This window comes from Sciurus carolinensis, chromosome 14 (assembly GCF_902686445.1).
Source record: "Sciurus carolinensis chromosome 14, mSciCar1.2, whole genome shotgun sequence".
Taxonomy (NCBI): domain Eukaryota; kingdom Metazoa; phylum Chordata; class Mammalia; order Rodentia; family Sciuridae; genus Sciurus; species Sciurus carolinensis.
In genome coordinates, this window is record NC_062226.1 from 38,994,831 (window position 1) to 39,018,277 (window position 23,447).

The 23,447-nt window shown below is 43.7% G+C and overlaps 1 protein-coding gene across 1 annotated transcript in view; it reads left to right on the forward strand.

Annotated features, from left to right (window-relative positions):
* The first annotated feature begins 1,723 nt into the window (after positions 1 to 1,723).
* Positions 1,724 to 23,447, forward strand: part of B4galt1 (beta-1,4-galactosyltransferase 1) — a 48,886-nt gene continuing 27,162 nt past the window's right edge. Inside the window, exon 1 of the mRNA XM_047524134.1 lies at positions 1,724 to 2,307. Within this exon, the coding sequence (XP_047380090.1) occupies positions 1,899 to 2,307 (409 nt within the window). The 5' untranslated portion in view covers positions 1,724 to 1,898. The remainder of the gene's footprint in view (positions 2,308 to 23,447) is intronic.

Sequence of the window (23,447 nt, forward strand, 5' to 3'; positions counted from 1 at the left end):
TGATATTTTTCAAGGTAACACTGACAAGACTTACCTAGGAACTGGAAATGACATTTGGGAATAAGAGGCACATCAGGGACATCTTTTAGTTTTTGTTCTTGGGAAACTGGATGAATAATGGTGCCACTCCTGAGGAAGGTGAGTATGGGAGTGGAATATAGCCATTAGGTTGTTAGGGCAGGATGTGTTGAATTTGAGACACAGATACGTGACTGGAGGTCAGGGAAGAGATATGAGAGAGACAGACAGAAATTTTGCAAAAAGATGTTCTAAATCACCTCTAGGGAGTGAGAGAGTAAGACAGAAAAGAGAATCACGGACTACATGGCCTGGGGCTTTCCTCAACAACTGGGAAAAAAGTCCAAAAGACTGAGGAGTGGCCAATGGAATGCAGAGGATGTGGGGGGTCTGGTGTCCAGCAATAACCAAGTGTTCACTCCCTGGCCTCGTTTTTCTCATCTACTTAGTGGAAACAGTAACAATACCTATTGCATGGCATACGTAAATTCTCAAAATACAGTAGCCAGTGTTAACATTTCTTACCTCCGACTTAGCTGCGAGAGCCCCTCAGCTTCCCTCCCTCAACATCCACATAAATGACAGCCCCTACATGAGTCTTTTTCTGGGATGAGGTCATTCAAGCACCAGGTAGTTCAAAACTAGGTACAGGGGTTTCAGTGCTAAAGTCACCCACAGAGCCTCCAGTCTTTATTTGCAAATCAACAAGGGGTAAATGTGTGTGTTAAGGGTTTTGGAGCCAGAGTTCTGCCGCTCATCAACTGTAGGATCTTAACTTCCCTGGGCCCTGAACTCTTTATCTGTAAACTGGGAACAATTTCTACTGCATAGAATTGTGTTCCAGCCCAGTGTAGACTGTAAAAACGGGTGCTCTGCACGCCAGTGTTGGGAATTACTGACTGAAGCTTCTTGCCACTCTCCCACTCAAAGCATGTGTCCTCGTGACGTGGTATGCACTCAGAACTGAGTTGGGCTATCCTCGGAGATGCTCTGCACAAACGACAGTGAGGCGAGAGAAATGCCAACTTGTCCATTATCTTCACTTCAGGGCTCTGTGTAAACTGCCTTTTACAGAACCCCCACATAGGCGTCGGGACCCAGTTACGCTAAGATAGCGGGTTTCGAACGTTACAGAGAATCCCTCCGCGCTGTCCCACTCCTCGCGGGGCGTAGAAGCTGGTTCCCCAGGCAACATTTCTTGGCCCCTGTTCCTCACCCCTCAGGCCTACCGAGGATCACCGGCTGGAAGGCCGCCGGGGCCCCCAACTCCTGCAAACATATTGCTTGCTTTCCTCTCCGCCCTCTTCATGAACTGCAGTCCTAAGCCCGCACCCTAGTTCTTGGGTACCCCAGGAAGTGGCGGGGCCTCTCCAAGGCAGCTTGTCTGGCGGTGGCGGGGAGGAGGTGCGGTTTGATAGCGACCTAAGCCCCACTGCCAAAGCTCAGTAAGAGGTGTGCGGCTGGACGTAGAAGCCGGAGTACTACCCTGGGGCTTCTGGGCGGGCAGGCAGAAAGCTGCGCGCCGCGCCCCCTCGGAGCCGCCCCGCCTCCAATACACAGTTCCTCCCCGACGGCCCCGCCTCCGATCCAGCAACCCAGAGACCCCGCCCTCTCCCTCTCGTCCTGAAAACCCCGCTCACGGCCCCGCCTCCACCGGCGGCCCCGCCCCACCCCCGCCCGCGCCTCCGGCGCCCTTCGGGTGGCTCCCGGGTCCGACTGCCCCGAGAGTCCGCGTCCGCCGCCGCCAGCGCTCCCTCGCCCCCGCCCCTTCTAGACCCTCCCCCAGTCACCGCGGTCTGGCAGCGCCTGGCCGGCGGCCCGCAGGCGGGCCGCCCTCCTCGCCCGTAGCCCACCCCCCCTCTTAAAGCAGCGGCGGGAAGATGAGGTTTCGGGAGCCACTTCTGGGCGGCAGCGCCGCGATGCCCGGCGCGTCCCTACAGCGGGCCTGCCGCCTGCTCGTGGCCGTCTGCGCGCTGCACCTCGGCGTCACCCTCGTCTACTACCTGGCCGGTCGCGACCTAAGACGCTTGCCCCAGCTTGTCGGAGTCTCTACACCGCTGCAGGGCGGCTCGAACGGCGCCACCTCCAGCGGGCAGACCTCCGGGGAGCTCCGGCCCGGCGGGGCCCGACCGCCGCCTCCTTTAGGCGTCTCCTCTGAGCCTCGCCCGGGTCTCGACTCCAGCGCTGGTGCAAATTCTGGCCCTGGCCTCGCGAGCAACTTGACTTCGGCTCCAGTGTCCTCCACAGCACTGTCGCTGCTTGCTTGCCCTGAAGAGTCCCCGTTGCTCGGTAAGGACTCAAGTGCACCAGTTGGAAGAGAGGGACTCTCCTGGATTTTCCGGACGGGAATCCTCAGTCCATTCCCTAATTCCCTCTTCCACGACTGCTAGCCTCCCTATTCCACATAAGAATGCTTAATCCCAAAGAGAGGCTCTGGGCCGGATGGTTGAGAGAGGTTGGATGGTGTCCCATGGGGGGATTCTTACAGGCTGGGGCAGTACCCTATAGGAAAGCCCGCAGGCCACTTTGGCCCCTGATCCAAAGGAGGCCTTGGAGATGTCCCTGTTCTGGCCCAAGGTTCAGAAAGTGTTGTAGTTTGGGTCTGCTTAGGACTTGGAGCAGTCTTGCCATGTTAACTCTGTTCTGAACTTCCAGGCGTCTCAGAGTAACCCACTTCGGTTTGGGGGACTGACAGTGAGACTCCCAGTAGGGAAGAGAGTCGACCTACTCCTTCACATCTGTCGTTTAATAGAGCCACTCCTGGCTGTAGATTAAGTTTTGTCCCGAACTTTTGAGCAAGTAACTTTTCTCTAAACATCCGGTTTCTTTTCTGGTATATGGAGATAATAAATGGTACCTATTTAGAGGATTGTTTTGGAAGAGTAAACGAAACAATGTAAGTAAGGATTTAATTAATGAGGGTAGGTTCTCAGTAGTCAGGATTGTGTTCATTTCCTCCTCTGTGTAGATCCCTGGCCTGAGGCCCTGGGGAGGGGAGGAAGGGGGAGCTCCCCAGCTTCCTCCTCCTGTAGTTTTCCCCAAACCTAAGTGAGCAGGACCTCTCTGGGGACATAGGGCTTGTGTATCTTGGGGGCTGGAGGACTAAAATGTAACCAGTCAGTGCTGGGTTGCCCCTTCCTGGTGCTACTTGCCCAGATGATCTGAGCCTTGGCCTCCTGCCTGTTTCAGTTTGGGTCGGGACCTTGGGTAGGTGAGTTTGCATTCTTAAGTTAGGAGGACAATGAACCCAGCCTGAACCTCTCCTTGACCTGTAACCACAACCTGTAGACCTGAAGCAGCCACAGGTTGCTTCCAGAGTTACCAGACAGGTGGTTGCTTATTTCTAATGCCAGATTTTAGAGAATGTTGTTCTGAGCAAGGGGCCCTGGCAGGCATCCTGCCAATATCTTTGTCATGTTCCCAGAGAGCCTTGGCAAAGCAGACCTTCCTACATGCTCTTGCTCAATTTCTCCAATAATTACTTCAATATTTTAATATCATATTTGTAGGAACTGCTTGGAATTGGTCAGAGACACAAATTGTGGTAATGATAGAACTTTCTTTTTTAAAATTTTAAAAAATTTGTTCTATTTATGGTACATAACCGATGAATGAATTTATACATTTTGATAGATCATATATAAATGGAGCGTAATCTCTCATTTTTCTGATTACACATATTGTAGAGGAGGACTTTCTTAATGCAGAAAATTGAATTCCTTCAGACTTGGTGGTTAATCTAGGAAGCATAGTAGTCCCATAAAATAGATTCTGCCCTACTGCTAAATGTCTAACTTTAGGCATGTTTATAGGGTTTTTTCCTTCATGTGTAAAATGGGGTTGTTGATGCTTATCTTAGTCCCTTTAGGACTAAGAGGTTGTGTACAATAAATACATGACACATAGTACAAACTCAGTATGTGACTGCTAATAATAATATAGTAATGTGATTTGAGAACTTGTAGTTCCATTTTCTCAGACTCACATGGAGATGGTTCTGAACAGTAGAGAAAAGGAGAAAGAGTGAGTCCTCAGACCACAGAGAAGCCAGTTTGTTTGCTTTTGGTTTTGATTGTTGCTTGGACCTTGTGCAGAACAAAAGATAACTTAATTAGCAAATCAAAGGAAAGTACCCCAGGTTTATTAGATTGGCTTTGAAGGCACAGGGTTTTCTCACTAAGGTATGGGAGACACAGTAATAACCATAGCTCTGCTTTGTTTTGTTTTGTAATATGGTGTCATTAGTGATCAGCTTTTTACCAGTTACTCGTATTGCTAAATTGATTCTGAAATTGGTTGCTTGAAAGGACTTCCTGTGAAATAATGTTTTAGAGGATGTGGAGAGAGGCTTTAGGCTGACTTCATGTGACTTTGCATGGGACTGTGACGTTTAGTCTGCTGCTAGGCAGCAGCCCTAAAAATGAGTGTCGAGGTCTTTTCATTTTAATTGAACCATTAGATTTGAATGATTGGGTGCAGCTCTTGGAATGGAGGTTCCTAGGCAGGAAGGGTCTTGAAAAAGCTGAAAGTCTGCCTGATTCTGTGCGGGTTAGGGGAGTTGAGCCCATCTGTTCAATTGGGCAGGTGTCAGTCAAAGCCCTTGCGGGCTGGTTTTGAGGTTGGTGGGAGAAAGCATCCACGGGGTTTAGAGTTGTGGCCTTTTCACTACTTGCAGTTCCTTTCTCCAACTTGGCTCTACTTTGGTGTCCAGAGATCTGGGCCAGATGCTTCAATCCCTCACAACTGAAAGCTGGTGGGTTTGAGGCAGAAAGGCACTAGACTGGACTTATGGGTCATTGATGTGACACTGGGTTGGCAGAGCATTGGAATAGACTGTAAATAGGCTTGGGTTAGAATCCTGCCTCCACATATACCATCTGTGTGACTTGGGGCAGGTTGTAATATTTAGAGCCACAGTACTAACTAACATGAGGCCCCCTGGAAGTGAGTTCTACAATGAGGGAGGTGGGCCTTTCCTAAGGGAATTTTTTTTCTCTGGTATTTTGGGCCTCTTTCCCTAGTCCTGTCTCAGGCCCTCAAGGGGCCTTGCAGGATCTGCTCCACTGACCCTGGCAATGGGGCTCTCTTCTGGCCACCTGGGTGTTTGCCTGAGAGGGGAGGAGCAGCAGTCTTGCGTTTCTTTTCCCGGAATGTTTATCTCTGCTCAGATTTGGCGGCAACTCAACATGACTTGACTGGCTGTGCCACAGGCAGCCCCAGAGAGTGTTGGGGTGGGGGAAGATGGGCAGCACATAAGTCTGAACTGGTTGGGGATACAGGCCAGGCCTGGGGGCTTAGCTGGGGCTTAGTGCATTTGGCATAGTTCCCTTAAGAGGGCAGGGAGTGAGTTCTGGATTGCTCAAATCCCAGCGGCCCCTCTCCCAACTGTGCCTTGAGGAGATGCTCTTCATTTGTTTAAAGGGGAAGGCTCTGACGTAGAACTGGGTACCAAGACTAGCAAACAGCAGGTAGCCAGGGACCCAGGAGAACACTTGTTCATGAACCAATTTCCCTCGTGTTTATGGAGACTAAGCCTCAGCCACCTTTCGTGCCCACTGAAGGTTTTCTTTCCTGTGGTGCTTCAGATCAAACCCAGGGCCTCACACGTGGTAGGCAAACACCTTACCCTTGAGCTACACCCCAGCCTCTTCCTTTTGCAGAAGGACCTCAGATAAATCAAGTGGAAGCTCTTTGGGGCATGGGGAACAAGAGCCAAATGTGGGATTGTAATCAGACTATGACTTCTTGGAACCATAACATCCCAGGAATGGACTCTCCAGTGCTCTTTCCTAAGGTATTGCCTGTGGTACAGTACATACCTAGTGCAGAGGCTCAGAGGTGGCCTGATCATTGCAAGGTATATCTGTGTCTGTCTCTGGCCCAGCAGGTCCTTTAGCTCATTGCAGGATAGAAATCAAACAGGGCTAGCACAGAGAGGGTTAAAATAATTTATTGCATTGATTAATATAGCAAGGTGGCTATCCCATAGGCAGAATTGCCAGACAGCAAAGTGGCTACTCCATAGACAGAGTGGCAAGGAACTCAAAGGGTGAACAAAGGGTGGATCATGAACTTGCATATTTATAGTTTACATAGCAATATTCATGAATATCTTGCAAATCACTTAGTGGGCCTGTATACACTGTCAAAAATGTGCCTCCTTCTTCTATCTTTCAACATGCAAATGTATTTGTTATTTGGTACTAGGGATTGAACCCAGGGGTGCTTAACCACTGAGCTGTATCCCTAGCCCCCCCTTTTTTAAAAATTTTGTTTTAGATGTTGCTAGACCTTTTATTTTATTCATTTTTTAATATGTGGTGCTGAGAATTGAACCCAGTGCCTCACACCCAGGCAAACACTCTACCACTGAGCCACAACCCCAGCCCCCCAGCTTCTTTTTAAATATTTTATTTAGAGATATGGTCTCATTAAGTTGCTTAGGGCCTCGCTAAATTGCTGAGGCTGACTTTGAACTTGCAATCCTTTTGCCTCAGCTTCCTGAGCCACTGGGATTATAGGCATGCACTGCCACTGTGCCCAATTCATGGAAATGCATTTAAATGAGGGTCCCAGTTACTTTTGGCCAAGGGATTGTGCAAGATCTGTTTGTATCAGTTTGATATTTTCTTGTTATTCTTTTTTTTTTGGTTCTGGGGAGTGAATCCATGTGTATTTAACCATTGAGCCATATCCAGAGCCCTTTATTGTTTTTTATTTAGAGACAGAGTCTTACTGAGTTGTTTAAGGTCTTGCTAGGTTGCTGAGGCTGCCATTGAACCCACAATCCTCCTGCCTCAGCCTCCTGAGCTGCTGGATTTACAGGCCTGTGCCACCATGCCCGGCTTTTGTTGTTTATCTTGAACAATGGAGGCCCTTTTGCCATTCGTTTTAATCATAAGGTATTCATTCCCTTTCCATCAGCAGTTTAAACTTTAACCCTATAGTGCTGCCTCAGGTCATCTGAAAGATCTTACATGGAAGTTCTTTATGGAAAAGACATCAGGTAACTTCATTCAGTTACAACAGTGTATCTGTACTGTGTCTATATTGAACGCTAGAGCTACAAAGAAGACAAAATGTCTCCCCTGTAGGTACTCTTGGTTTAGGCAAGGGAGATTAATTAAAGTGTTGATGTCACTTAGGGAAACCAAAGTGTGTGCAGCGTGTGTGTGTGTGTTTCCTCTTACCCTCTCCCCAGCCCACACCCTCTCTCCCTTTATTCTTTCAGACACTTGAGGGTAGATATCAAAGTTCTCCAGTTCTGGTTTTGATTGTGTGAAAAATTTCCTCTAATTTCTGAAGCTGTGCATTAGTTCTGCTGGGTAATCTTAACTTGCTGCTTTATAATGATTATAATGAGACATCAACAGCCATATACCTGGGTATTATGGTCTTTGGGTAGCAGCAGGGTAGGGGTTTCCAGGCTGGAACCAGGCTAATTTATGGGCTGGGAATGATGGGGCAGTTAGAGCCAAGACTGTTCAAGCATTGAACCTGGGAACCAACCTGGGGACCATTCAGACTTTGGGAGCAAAGATGGCAGGATCATCCCCTTGGGCTCAGATGGGCTATGACTGTGAGTGAAGGGTCTAGTTATTCTGTGGTCCAACCTGGTGATTTCTCCCACTGTCCCTTTACCCAGTGCCTCCTGTGCCTTGTTCCCTGCCTATTTCTGCCAAGAGATATAGACTAGAATTCTGTCCAAATCCATGTTCACCTGGAAATTCTGGTTTTTCTTTCCCAGTAGAGTGGCAATCCAGTTGCTTAAGACAAATAGACTCCATTTTGACATAAATCCTTTGAGGACCTGGTACTATGACATATTTACATTTGATCTGGTACAGCCTGGTGTGGTCCTTGGTTAGCCACCTAGACCCTGACTCCTTTGGGAGTTAACACAGTATGGGATTGGACTCAGTGACCTCCATGGGGTCTCTCTTGTCCCTAAACTTGGTAGGGGTTCCTGGGAGCCAAACTGTGACTGTGACTGTAAAGACCTTAGCTGCTTATCTGGGACTATGCAGGGCAAGGTGAGGCCTGAGCAGAGATAACAAGATCCTGTTCTGGAAGTCAGAGACCTCCAAGTTGGAGGGTTGTGGTGGATTGGGGGTGAGGGACAAGGTTTGATTGGGTGAATGTGGCCTTAAGGGATTTGTCCTTAGAAAACAGAGAGGTGAGTCACACATTGTTCCAGGTTCCACTGTTCAGCCTGGCTTCAGCTCACCCCTCCCTACACAAATGGAGGTCAGGAGCTACATAAGTAACTGTTGTTGAATTCTTTGGCAGCCATTTAATGTCTGCTCTGGTTGTGCTATGTGGCTGTTTCTCTAGCCACCTCTCCCAAGCCCCTCACAAAGTCTAGAGAGAGGAGAATGAATTGCCTGACAAATGTTGGGGCTGGGGCTGTGGGTCTTGCTTTGCTTTATCTTTTATTTTAGAGGGTGAGTGGGGCTAATTTCTTCCTCCTTTTTGTAAAAAGTGATGCAAGGTCTGGGGATGTAGGACAGTGGTAGAAGGCCCTGGGTTTGATCCCCAGCTGGTAGTGGTGGTGGATCTTAGTAGTCTGATAAAGATTGTGCAAAAAATCTTAGTCTTTTTATTTTGTTGTAGATTTCTTTAGAAGAACTTTCTGAAATGGAAAAAGGGTAAATGCTTTTTGTGAAGGGCTAGGTTTTTAGCCAGTCTTACAAAGGGATAGACCCATCAGAAATTATAGGTTTGCTTAATGCTGGCAGATGAATATTGCCTATTGCTGAATAATGTATCTAGAATTCTGATTAAAAAGGAAACTAGGTCCAGGAAGTGCCTGGGGCAGGGGCAGAGGGCCAGGCTGCTGGATAGATCAGGCTGAGCAGAGATCTGCTATGAACAGAATCAGCAGGAGTGATGCTTTCTCAGTAACTTCCCCATTTGTTTCCTTAGCCGCAGAGTCCCTGGGCTAGGCTTACGTGGCTTGCTGTGGCTTGGGGCTGGGTGCTGGGTGAATAACAGTGAGCTTACCCACTGCTATTGACATCACTGAGACGTGACACATGAGGGGTGGGGAAAAGCTACCAAATCAGATTCTGAAACATACAGCAAGCTTTTTAATTTCCACGTGTACTTAAGTTCTGGGGAGGGGCTGTGGAGTGGAAACCTTTAGGTTTCCAGGAATTCTCTTATGGAGAAGCGTTAGAGACCAGCAGAGCCTAGCTCTCAGTGGGAACTTGGTGGGTTAGATCAATAAGCCATAGGTTGGTGAACCTGGCTCTTCCCAAGGAGTATATTTTGAAATCACTCCATTTTGAATGTCCTCCGTAGAGCAAATTCTCTTTTGAGGTATGATTTGTTGTTGAGAATCTGCCAGGGGTCATTTGGCAAAAGGTCTGCGGAGTTATAGTGAGGCTGCTCTGAGGGAAGGGATAGGATTTTGTCAGACCAGCCTGACCCACAGAGTATGAGGTCAGGCTCTTTCCTGCCCCACCAAATGGGCCTTGTCATGGGGAAGGGCCCTGGCAGGGGTTTAATAATTGCTTGGCCCCATGACAGGGTACATTCTAAAAATGTCTTTAGCATTTTCTTTAAAAGTTTCTTCCTGTTTTGCATAATGTCCTTTTGCCTTTGACATCCTGAACTACAGAGCTGCTGGTAGGACACCACCAGCTTGAAAAAAAAAACAGGAAAGGGCTCTGAGTTCAGTGGGGCTCAGAGAAGCTGGTGTTTGTATTATAGGAGCATAGGTGTTGGGTAGCTGCTGGCTTCAGGTGAGTACTTCAGGCAGCCTGAACAGAGTCTCTGCCAGGCCAAGAATGGTTAGAATTAGGGGCCCCAAGGAAGACTGGTTTGCTTATTCTGCAAATTATTACTAGTAACTACACTATATGAAGCATGGGAGATAGACATAAACAAGGATTGACCCCTGTTCTTGCAAAGCCTGTTAGCAGTGGACAGACTCTGGCAATGTAGTGTAGTCAGAGAGAGGAAGACTTGGGTGCTTTGAAGGCACTGAGGAAGTGCAGGGAGCCAAATGGTGGTCTGGGCCAGGGCCAGAGTCAAAATGAAGGCCCTCCCTTCTAAACACTGATTTTGGCATCCCTGCCTGTCAGTATGTTTGAATTGTCTGACTTGTTGGGAAGGGCAGGGGTCTACTGCTGAAGGTCACTTGTGGTTCCTTTTAGTTGCAGTCACATAGCTGAAGTTCCAGCTGTTGCACAGTTACCCATAGGACTGGAGAGAGAGAAAGAGAAATGAAGGCAGAGGAAGCAGGAGATGATAAAAGAGAAATAAGATGGTGCAGTTGGGACTGTTCTGGACATTGGAAAGCTGAGGGGACCAAAGGGAGGCAAGTACAGGGCATGAGAGCTACAGAGAAGGCAGACTTCATAGTCTCTGGGGGATAGGGACCAACCTTAAAGACCACTGTGGTGTGGATTCCAAGTCTTGGTCCTTGTGTTTCTGCTAATTCTTCATATCATTTTAGGCAAGTCTAGAATTCTTTAGTTCATGTTGCTTTTCTGAAATTTGGGTGGACTAAGCCTATTGTCTTTGCTTTCTTCTCTACCTAGAGAACATATATATATAATACAAAAGGTCTCTGAAATTCCCTGTGAAGCTCACTACCCACCTACTCACTCTTTTTTTCAGAACTCTTATGGTAAAGTTTCTACTGTCATATATATATATTGGTACCAGAAATTGAACCTGGGGGTGAGGGGCTTAACCACTGAGCCATATCCCTGACCCATTTTATTTCTTTATTTTGAGACAGGGTGTCACTAATTGCTTAGGGCCTTGCTGAGTTGCTGAGGCTGCCTTTGAACTTGCAATCCTCCTGCCTCACTCTCCTAAGCCACTGGGATTACAAGTGTGCACACTGCACCTGGCTCTCCTGAGAATTTTGTTATCTCTGTCTAAGCAGGCATAAAGATTTTAGCAATGGGCTGGGGTTGTGGCTCAGTGGAAGAGCGCTTTCCTAACATGTGTGAGGCACTAGGTTCGATTCTCAGCACCACCTAAAAATAAATACATAAAATAAAGGTATATTGACAACTAAAAAAATTTTTTAAAAAGATTTTAGCAAGTAGTAATAGTACTAGGAATGTTTCTATCACACTATTATATAGTTTGAGAAGGTTTTTAATCCTCTCTGTGCCTCAATGTTCTTGCCTGTAAAATCGAGCTAATAATAGTATCATAGTTGTGAAATTTAGGTAGTGGCCATGAAAGGTCTTAAAATAACACTGCCCAACACGTAGCTCTGAATATGTGGGATCTGTTTTGGTACTGAGGACTGAACCCAGTGGCATTTTGCAACTGATCTATAGCCCCGGTACTTTTCATTTTTTATTTTGAGACAGGGTCTTACTAAGTTATTCAGGCTAGCCTTGAACTTGGAATTCTACAGCCTCAGCCTCTTAAATAACTGGGATTACAGATTTGGGCCACCATGTTCTTGGCTGTTGTTTATTATTGATAGTATTGGTCCCATAATATATGATCCAACACATTCTGAGACTACTTAATTTCTAAATTCACAGTAAGAGATTAACAATAATAACTACTAGTAAAAATAGAACCACTCTAACAATATGTTGTAATAAAAATTATCTAAAATTTGTGAATTGTTTATTTCTGGAATTTTCCATTTAATATTTTCAAATCTCAGTTGAAACCCAAGGAAACTAAACTAAATAAGGGGAGGGAGGGTACTACTATAATTCTTATTGGTGATGATTTTGGATTTTGCTTTATAGGATTTCCTCCTATTTTTAGTTGAAAATAGAATGTTACCACATTAAATGTTAAAATATTTCTATCTACAACTCTAAATAAAATTCGCTGTTGTTTTCCACATGCATGTTTTTATTGTGTTGCAGTCCTTGCATGAAACCATTTCTATTCAGCTCTTTTTGTCCAACGTCTTCTAAACCTTTATTTTGCTTATAATTATCCTAATTATCTTCTGTTGCAGCTGTCTGGTACCTTTATAGATATTCCTTATCATTTTCCCTTATCATACATTGCAGGTTTCACTACCATAGATAATCATAATGAACATCTTTCTTTTTTCTTTTATTTTTTTATTAAAATCTTTTTTATTTTTACAGACTGCATTTTGATTCATTGTACACAAATGGGATACAACTTTTCATTTCTATAATTCTACACAATGTAGATTCACACCATTCATGCAATCATACATATACCCAGGGTAATACTGTCTCCCTCACTCTACTATCTTTCCTTCTCCCACCCCGTCCCACTCCTTTTCCTCTGCACCATTCAAAGTTCCTTCATTCTTCTCTCCATCCCTCCCTCGTTATGTATCATCATCCACTTATCAGAGAAAACATTTGACCTTTGGTTTTTTGGGCTTGGCCTATTTCACTTAGCATGATATTTTCCAACTTCATCCATTTACCTGCAAATGCCTTAATTTTATTCTTCTTTATGACTGAGTAATATTCCATTGTGTATATATACCACAGTTTCTTTATGCATTCGTCAATTGAAGGGCATCTAGGTTGGTTCCACAATCTAGCTATTGTGAATTGAGTTGCTATAAACATTGATGTGGCTGTGTTACTGTAGTTTGCTGATTTTAAGTCCTTTGTGTATAAACTGAGGAGTGGGATAGCTGGGTCAAATGGTGGGTCCATTCCAAGTTTTCTGAGGAATCTCCAGACTGCTTTCCAGTGTGGCTGCACCAATTTGCAAGTCCACCAGCAATGTATGAGTGTGTCTTTTTCCCCACATCCACACCAACACTTATTATTGTTTGTGTTCTTGTTAATAGCCATTCTAATTGGAGTTAGATGAAATCTTAGGGTGGTTTTAATTTGCATTTCTCTAATTACTAGGAACGATGAACACTTTTTCATATATTTATTGATCACCTGTCTATCTTCTGTGAATTGTCTGCCCATTTCCTTAGCCCATTTTTTGATTGGGTTCTTTGTATTTTGAGTACAAAGTTTTTTAAGTTCTTTATAAACTTTGGAGATGAGTGCTCTGTCTGAAGTGTGTGTGGAAAAGATTTTCTTCCACTCTGTAGGCTCTCTTTTCACATTATTGATTGTCTCCTGTGTTGAGAAAAAATTTTTTAGTTTGAATCTATCCCACTTATTGATTCTTGCTTTTATTTCTTGTGCTCTGGGGTCTTGTTAAGGAAGTCTGGTCCTAAGCCAATGTGATAGAGATTCAGGCCTACTTTTTTTTTTTTTTTTTTGCAGTACTGGGGATCGAACTCAGGGCCTTGGGCTTGCGAGGCAAGCACTCTACCAACTGAGCTATCTCCCCAGCCCAATTCAGGCCTCCTCTTTCTTCTATTTGGTGAAGGGTCTCAGAATTCCTAGATCCTTGATCCATTTTGAGTTGGGTTTTATACAGTTTGAGAGATAGGGGTTTAATTTCATTTTACTGCATATGGATTTCCAGTTTTGCCAGCACCATTCGTTGAAGAGGTTATCTATTCTCCATTGTAAGTTTTTGGCACCTTTGTCTAGTATGAGATAACTGTACTTATGTGGGTATGTCTTCATGTCTTCTATCCTGCATCACTGGTCTACCTGTCTATTTTGGTGCCAATACCATGCCATTTTTGTTACTATTGCTCTATAGTAGAGTTTAAGGTCTGGTATTGTGATACTTCCTGTATCACTCTTCCTGCCCAGGATTGCTTTGGCTATTCTGGGTCTTTTGTCATAGTGAACATTTTTCTAGGGTATAACTCTTTTCTCCAGTTGAATTACTTCTTGGGGTAAATTTCTAGAGAGGAATTTCTATGGTCATTCTTGATAGTACCAGTTCATACTGCCACATTGCTTTCTAAGAGGTTTGGAATCATTCACACACTCTAAGTTGGAAATTCCTGGGTTTTAAAGAATGTGGATTCTTTTTTTTTTTTTTTTTTTTTGCGGTGCTGGGGATTGAACCCAGGGCCTTGTGCTTGCAAGGCAAGCACTCTACCAACTGAGCTATCTCCCCAGCCCAAGAATATGGATTCTGAAGGAGAGTTGAAACTATCAGGAGCCTCCTGAACACTTCCAACCTGAGTGTGTGGGGTGGGAGTGGGGGAGGGGAAATTTTTTTTCCTAAGCTGGATGCTGTGACCTTCTTAGACATAAATCTGGGTAGTTCCATTGGAGGTCACTCAGTGTCCATGAAAGAAGCCTAACTGTGATTCTTTCAGTGTCCCAAATAACTTTTCAAGAGTTGATTTACACAAAGGAAGAACTTTCCTTCTTTCTTTATATGTGGAGCCAAACTTGTGGAATGGGCTTTTAAAACCTGACTTAAAAGTGGTATTGATCTAAACTTTGGTGGGTTGGTTGTTGGAAACACTGCATGTAGCTGTCCATAGAAGCCATGTTAGGTACTAATGGACTAGCCTAGGTGCCTGGTCATTTAACCCATGTGGATGAACTCCCATCTGACATCCCTTGTTTATGGGATCCAGAAACAGGGCCAAATAAAGACAGACTTTTAAATTAAATTATGCTAGATAAAAATAAGTTGATTTAATAGTCCAGAGTCTGCAAATATGAAGTCAGTTCTCTTCTTGTAGCCAATCCCTCCCATACATGGGTTCCTTTTGCATACTAATAGAACCTGCTGAATTGCATAGGTGATAGAATGATTGTGGAGTCAGTGTTACAATGACCGCAAAATTACAGATCTAGCAGCCACTTCATCTTATATTCATTTCATTTATCCTCTCTTCTACTGAGTTCACAGTTCAATTATAATTTAACAGGGCACTCTGGGTTCATTGAATCAGGTCAGAGCTTCTGGTCAGCATATTGTTCCTGGGGATTCAGGGCAAGATTTTTGTCCTGTGTAAAACTGGGGAGATAATTTTTTTTACCTTGAAGAGTAAGAGGATTGAATAGATGAGGCATAGGATAATATTAGCATTCTGCGTATCTCTTGATCAATGCCTAATCCATTCCCTTGGGCACAGAAAGCACACCTTTAGTCCCTTAGGCTGCACAGTAAAATTTCTTCCAAATGCAGTTTTTTCACCTGCCTCAGGGGCAGAGTCAAGAGGGGGAAGGAGAGGTGTGAAACTGTGACCACAGCTTAGGGACAGGGAGTAGCTGAGAGCCAGTGACTAGACTGTGACCTGGCCCATATGGACAGACCTACTCTAGGCCACAGAAGGGCTCTATCTTGTTGAATCTACAATGCTGGGAACTTGGAGTTATGTCTTTTATTCTATTCATATGATATATTACACATTGATTTCCAGATATTAAATCAATCTGGAAATCTGGGATAAATATCACTTGAGTAATTCTTTACTACCATATGCTTTTTTTTTTTTTCTCCTGTATTTTCTTCTAAATTGGTTCTTTAACATTTGAGTTTCTTTTCGTCACAATAAAGGTAAACTGAATAGTTGTTATCCTCATGTGTTTGTTGCAAGAAACTTTCTCTCATACCCATGGAGCCCTTTGGGGTGCCAGACTCTTCTTCGAAGTGTATCACTGATGCTAGTGGATTAGAGTTGAAATGTGAAATTTTAGCCATAAATGTGAAATTTTGTGTTCATAGAGCTATAATAATCTGTAAGCTTCAAAGTCAGGGGAGAAGGCAAAGTAACATTGAACATCTATTAGAGCCAAACACAGTGATAAGTATGTATATGTGTTATCTCAACGCTTGAAAGGAAGACATAATTATCCCCACCCCTTAGTGGAGGAAATTGGAGATGCCTGCATTTTAAATGGATCTGATACCAGAGAGATATTGCCAGGAGTGCATGACTGGCTGACTGCCCAGATGGCCCATAGGGGTATTATGCTCTCTACATTCTAAGATCTGGTTCTAGATGGACAGAAGAGGATGTAAGTAACATTGCAGGTCCAGAACCTGCATCAGGGTTCCAGAACAAACTGACTTGTAACACAGCTCAGAATCAAAATCAATAATACAGTAATCAGAATCCAAGGACTAGCTGACTTAGTAATACAGCTCCCCAGGAGATTCCTGTGCTGGGATGCTATGGTACACTTTCCTGGGAAGTAGAACTATTGTCAAGTGGCTTAAATTCTCTCTGACTATGGCAGCCCTGCAAGACCACAGTATAATCAGGCAGCTGATGAGTTAGAAGCCAAAATATGGAAGTGAGTTCTTTCTGTCATATCTTGTCAGGCTGTCATGGCTGACAAATTTGGTCCCACATTATTGCACACCTGCCTCAGGGACCTTGGTCTTGGGTGTCAAGACTCCCTCCTCCCTATACATCCCCAAAAGGACACATCTGGCTCTATCCTCTGTTACTCTCTTCTTTTCTCTCTTTCTTTCTTCCTTTCCTTCCCTTCCCTCCCTCCCTCCCTTCCGAATTTGAACATGTGTTTATATTTCTGTAAATACTATCACAATCATACAGAATGGTTTCTGTCCCCCCCCCCAAATTTTCTCTTGTTAGTCATTCTTTCTCACCCTTAACCCCAGGAGACCACTGATCTGTTCTTGACTATGGTTTTGTCTTTTTTTTTTTTTTTTTTTTTTGATACCAGTGATTGAACCCAGGGGTGCTTAACCACTGAGCCATATCCCCAGCCCTTTTTTATTTTTGAGACAGAGTCTCACTAAGTTGCTTAGAGCCTTGCTGAGTTGCTGTGGCTAGCCTTGAACTTGAAATTCTCCTGCCTTAACCTCCCAAGTTGCTGGGATTATAGGCATCATGTATGACTTGTTTTTTCTTTTTGAAGATGTCATATAAATGGAATCATACAGTGTGTACACATGTATTTTTACCATATATAAATGTTATTTTATAGCTCATTTTGACTCTGACTTTTCATCCAATTCTTTTTTTTTAAATATTTAAACATCTTGATTGTGTTAGTTTTCCATTGCTGAGACAAAATACCTTAAAAGAAATCAACTTAAAGGAGGAAAGATCTATTTTAGCTTATAGTTTCAGAGGTTTTAGTGCATAGTTACTTGGTTTCCATTATTCCTGGGCTTGTGATAAGGCAGAACATCATGATGGAGAAAGTGTGTGGCAGACAGGGCTGCTCACTTCATGATGGCAGAAACAGAGAGAGGTAGTGGGAAGGAAGGGACTGGGTACAAAATATACCCTCAAGGACATGTCCCCAAGGACCTACTTTCTCCAACTAGGTTCCACCTCCTAAAGGTTTCAATACCACCCAGTAGCTCACTAAGCTATGAATTTAGCAGTGGATGACTCCACTGATGAGGTAAGAGCCCTTCTGATCCAATCACCTCCCAAAACTTTACTGCTGAACACTGCTGCATTGGGGTCCAAGCCTTCAACACATGAGTTTTTGGGGGACATTTAAGATCTAAACCATAACATTGACACAATGTAAAACTTATTAAAAGTTGCTAGACTAACATAAAGAATTTCTGGATATCTTCTGTATTCCCAAAATGTTGAAATTTTACTCTTTTATATTCTCTCTCTCTCTCTCTCTCTCTCTCTCTCTGTATATATTCTGAACCATATCCTTATAACCCCCAAAATATTCAGAATGTGTTTTCTAAAAAAAGACTTTTAAAAACTGTAAGCAGGGGCTGGGGAGATAGCTCAGTCGGTAGAGTGCTTGCCTTGTAAGCACAAGGCCCTGGGTTCGATCCCCAGCACCAAAAAAAACAAGACAAAACAAAAAAAACAAAAAACTGTAAGCATAGTAGAATTGCCAATGAGGAAATCAATATTGACACATTTCTTTTATCTGCAGACTTCTTGAAGATTTTATCAGTTCTCTCAATAATGTTCTGTGTAGTAAAAGAAAATCAAAGATCATAAGTTATAATTCAGTTATCATGTTTTTTTGGTGCCTCTTACTCTGAAACAATTTCCTAGTCTTTCTTTGTATTTCATGATAGTGATATTACTAAAAAATACAGGCCACTTATTTTTTGGAATGTCCCTCAGTTTAGGTCTGCTGTTTCCTCATGATTAGGTTATGTACCCTTGACAGGCATACCCAGAAATGATGACAAATTCTTCTTAATCCTATGTGGAAATACTCACTGTCAGTTGTTTCCTATTGGAATTCTGAACTTTGATCATTTCATCATATTGGCATCTGTCCTTACGCCATTATCTTACAGCTACACACTTGGAAATTATGTAAATATTCTGTTATTCCTCAAATTTTCATCAACTGGTTTTTAGCATCTATTTTTGATTCATGCTTGAATCAATTATTATGGTAGCTAGTGATTTTCTAATTCCATTATTCCTTCTGCTCTTATTGGTTGGCATCTTCATGTAAAGAAGAGCTTTCCCTCTCCCTTGTTAATTCATGTATCAATACAGACCTGCAGACTCTTACTGTACTTAGTAGGATTTAATCCTTAACTGTCACTGTTTATTCTCATGCTCAGACTACCCAGTATTTGGCAAACGGGATCCCCTCCTGAGGTTGGTTCCTATGTCCTTTTGACATATCCTGTTATTTTTGGAGCAACTTCTTTTAGGCACAGGAAGATGTTCCAGGAGGCTATCCTTTCCTGGCATTAGCCTCTCCTCCAGTGAGCCCTACTCTTTTCAGTGGAGAATAGTATTTAGACACTAAGAACTGGGGGCCAGGTGTCCACTTTTGTTTTTAAGGTCCGTCTGTGTTACTGCTTGTGCATCTAACGTGTTAGAAGATTCTAACTGTTGAGTCATTCTCCATGGTGTTCACCCATCCGAGTTTTTCTCTTTCTTTTAACGAGGAACTCCTGGACTACCTTCCAGCACCACTTTCCCAAATATTGCCCTGAGGAACATCCTTATACATGTCCTCTGTGGACGTGTGTGTATACTTGTGTTGATTCGGGAGTGCTGAATACTGCTCTAGAATGGTTGCCAGTTTACACTTGCACCAGCAGAGCATGGCAGTCTGTCTCCACAAAGGCTTGGCGTTAACTACTTCCTGTTTCTGCCAACTGACAAACTAATAGATATGCAGGGATAACTCTCTTTTGTTTAACTCTCTCTTCTGTAATTACTAATGAGCTTTAGTATCTCAACCTGTGCTTGATGGCCTTTGGAATTCTTTTTGGTAAATGGCTTATTCATAATAATTCTTTGCTTGTTTTTTCTCTGATGTTCTTGTTTTCCTTGATGATACACAGGAATTCCTTATACATTCTGGATATCAATCCCTTTCTGATATTGCAGCTATCTTTTTTTGAATCTGTTATTTATCTATTCACTTTGTTGATGCTGTATTTTGTTTGACCCTAAGATTTCCTTTTTCCCTTTGTTTCATTCAATCTCTCAAATGTATTCTTCTTTTTCTGTAACTATGTAAGTAACCTTTGTTCCTCCACATTTTAAGTATACTGATGTAGCTAAAGTTGGCGAATATCTTAGCAAACAGTCCATCTTTTTTTTTTTTTTTTTTTTTTTTGCGGTGCTGGGGATTGAACCCAGGACCTTGTGCTTGTGAGGCAAGCACTCTACCAACTGAACTAGCTCCCCAGCCCCAAACAGTCCATCTTTATGACAGCTTAGCCTCTGTCGAATTCTTTCTATTAAGAGTGACAAGTGGCCAGGTGCAGTGGCGCATGCCTGTAATCCCATTGGCTCCGGAGGTTAAGATAGGAGAATCATAAGTTCTCCTATCATCAGCAAAAACAAGGTGCTAAGCAACTCAGTGAGACATTGTCTCTAAATAAATACAAAATAGGGCTGGGGATATGGCTCAGTGGTCAAGTGCTCAAAAAAAGTGACAAATGACTGGGTGTGGTATTGCACGCCTGCAATCTCAGTGGCTCGGGAGACTGAGGCAGGAAGATTGCAAGTTCAAGGCCAACTCAGCAATTTAGGGAGGCCCTAAGCACCTCACAAGACCCTATCTCAAAATGAAAAATAAAAAGAACTAGGGGTGTGACTCAGTGTTAAGCACCCCTGGGTTCAGTCCTCAGTACCCCAAGATAAGTAAATGAATAAAATAAAAATAGTGACAAATGTCTGCATTTCTTCCAACAAATGGCTTAAGGCAGCTCAGAGCATAGCATCCTCTCCAGCATCCTTACTTGGCAATGAGGTGTGGGACTCTGAAGGGGGTTGAAGTACATATAACTCTTGAGTTCTCAAGTGTCAGGCCCTTGCTGCTTGCTAGTGACCTACTTCAGTATGAGGGGAGGGCTCAGGGGAGGCAGGGTGATTGGCTCCAGCCTGGATGTGAAGGTCTAAAAATAAAACACCAGATGCCTATATGGATCTCATCTTTTCTGAGAAGCTCATACCCTCTCTTCTGGATGTGGTGTAGTTCTTGGAGAAGAGAGATGCAGTTGGATCTTCCTGGGACTTACATGGGGTTTCTAGGAACCTTTTCCTGAGACCTTTAGCTATGGGCATGTGTACAGTTTCCACAAATTCCAGCTAAGGGAATAAGGAGGAATCTGCCTTTGGACCAGGACCGAACAAAACCAAAATTTTTCCTGGAACTTTTCCCCCCAGAGGCCAACAGTGGGGAGTCTATTAATTGGACTGTAAAAACTCAGAACCTCCAGGCACTGTTCCTTGCTCCCAGGGCTTAGCACCTCCGTGGTTTCACTTCTGGTGAAACCTCCTTGTCTCACCCCAGGACAAAAGTGAATTTTCTTGCCCCTAGTTCTGGACTCTCCCATAGGTTTCTCCATGCTCTTTCCTTGCTACCCCTATTCCATTTAATTCTAGAGCTATGATCAAGAAATACACTTAAGAAGGGTTTAGGGCTTGGGAGATAGCTCAGCTGGTAGAGTGCTTGCCTTACAAGCACAAGGACCTGAGTTCAATCCCCAGTACAGCAAAAAAAAAAAAAAAAAAAAAGAAGGGTTTAGATCACTCATGTCAAATAAGATTCACTTTTATGCCACCTTCCATTAGTTGACTTCCTGGACCTAAGACTGAGAAGGATCCTGAGGAAGAATCCCACTGGCAGAGTGTAAGGACAGTGGAGGTATGTGTGCAATGATTTGCATTCTACCATGTGGATGTATTTACCAACATCAGAACACTTTAGGATTATTAAAGGAAAGATAAGGACAGCTTCTTTACCAATCGGAGAGTATTTTGAGGAATTGGACCTCTTGGCTTTATCTTTCCTTCATATGTTGTAACCCTGGGCCTCCTCTGACTCTGGTCTGTCAGCATTCTTTAGGCCTGGATTGAGGTAGATCCTGACCCTTCAAGGTGATGGAATCTGATCATGGCTTCACATCCTTAGATTTAGGCCCTGGTACCTTTGGTGACAGCATACCGGATTGAGTGACTAGCCAAGGCTTTTCTGATTATTTCTAGACCGACATCAGATTTCAAGTTGTTTTTGTTGATTTCTTCGAGGAACTAGTGGCATTGGGTGCAGGGCCTGTTTGGCATTGCGGTGTGAGGCTTAGATAAGGAAATGCAGTTTGCATTAGGAGGTTAGACCATCCATTGCCACAAACTCCCAAATTATAGACCTAGGCCTGGAGGAAACTTTAGAACTGAAGGTGGAGATGTGCCTGGGCTGATGAATCAGGTGCTACGCCTGGAAACAGAAGGAATCATCAGAGCCCAGAAATAAGCATTTTGTTCCTGCCTTGGCCACAGATGTGTAATTAGGACAAAAACCTCAGGTTCTAAGACATCAAAGCCAAGATGGCTCCCTGCTTTGTTAACTCAGCTTTGTAACTCTGAGTTGAGCAAGCGCTGTGTTTGCTGATCCTGCTGTGCCAGGAACCATCCTAAGCACAGAAGGAAATAAGACACAACCCCAGCCCTCAAGGAGATGGCTAACAGAGGGGGCAAGCAGGTAGACTGGTGTCTCACCCCAGCAGGGTTCTAATGCAGGCTTGCAAGGGTGTTGGTAAGCCGGTGGAGCAGGAACTGATTGGTCCCTAAGGGTTTGGGGAAAGTTTTGAAGAAGAGATGACATTTGGCTTGAACTTTGAAAGATAATTACTTTACCTCTTTACAAACATTTTTGTGGTGGCTTATAAAAACAAATACCATGAAGAGGACCAATATAAATAAATTGAAATCAGAAAAAAAGGAAATGGAACCTAGATAAAACTGAGGAAAAATTAAAATGTAGACATTCAGATCATTGAAATCAAAATGGTTATTACATCTGACGCTTTGCAAAAGCACAAAGTGAAACTTGTTCTATTACATGATATATATTGTCAGAGAGGGGAAGTACACAGTGGTTCTGAAATGTAAGTTCTCTTTTCTCCTCCTCCTCCTCCTCCTTCTTTTTCCTTTTCTCTTTTCTTGTTCTTTCTTTCTTCTTCTTTTTTTTTCTTCTGATACTGAGGTTTGAACCCAGGGCCTCATACATGCTGATTACGTGTTCTACCATTGAGCCACACCCCCAGCCCCAAGTTGTTTTTCTTGGTAACTCTTATTTAAAGAGCTTCACTGGGTTGGAAGGGTGATGGTGGTTAATGAGTAAACCTGTAAACCAATATTTCTCAAAATAGAGTCCAGGAACTTTCATTAAAATTACCTAGAGTCCTGGAACTGGGGATGTAGTGCAGGGGAAGAACATGTGCTTAGCATGCACAAGCTCTAAGTTCAATCTCCAGCACCAAAAAGTTAATAAATAAATAAAATCACCCAGAGTAATTTTGAATTACTTGTTTAAATGCTTATTTAAATGCAGCTTCCTGGACTCCAGGCTAATCAGACTATGTTTCATATACTTCCCCAGATAGTTCTTGCATTCCATAGTTTGAGGGCCACTGCAATAGATGGAAACCTTGCTTGGCCTTTGGTATGGGAGATTGAACCTAGGGGTCCTTAACCATGGAGCTACATTATATATTTATTTATTTATTAAATTTAGAGAGAGATTCTCACTAAGTTGTTTAGTTGCTGAGTCTGGCCTTGAACTTTCAATCCTCCTGCCTCAGCCTCCTGAGTTGCTGGGATTACAGGTGTGTGCCACCACACCTGGCTAGTGCTTGACCTTAGAAGTTTGGGTAGGACTTTAATAAGGGAAACAATAAGGCTTGAGAAATGATAGTTGAACTGAGGCTGGTGGTTCATAGCTGGTGAGGCCACTTTCAGGTCAATATTTTGGAATACTGGGCTGGGGATATAGCTCAGTTGGTAGAGTGCTTGCCTTGCAGGCACAAGGCCCTGGGTTCAATCCCCAGCACTACCAAAAAAAAATTAGAATACTAAAAAGTTGGATGGCTTCAGGCATGTGGCAGAGCTGCTTCTGATCACAGAGATGGACAGAGCAACTGACCCACTGTGGTATGACTTCCCACTTGGCCACATGGTCCAGCTCTGTAGAAATCCTCTGGCAACCTCCTTTATTTTTTGAGCAATGCTTTGTTTTTCTCTATATCTTCAAATGTAGGATTCTCAGAGCACAGATGTGTTCTGTTTCCTGTTGAAAAAGTATTCATTTCCCCAGGGTCTACAAGTGGCTTTGGTGGTGAGTTGGCAGAAAGAACAGTGGGTGTTGAACTTCTGTTCTTTGTGTGCCCAGGACCTG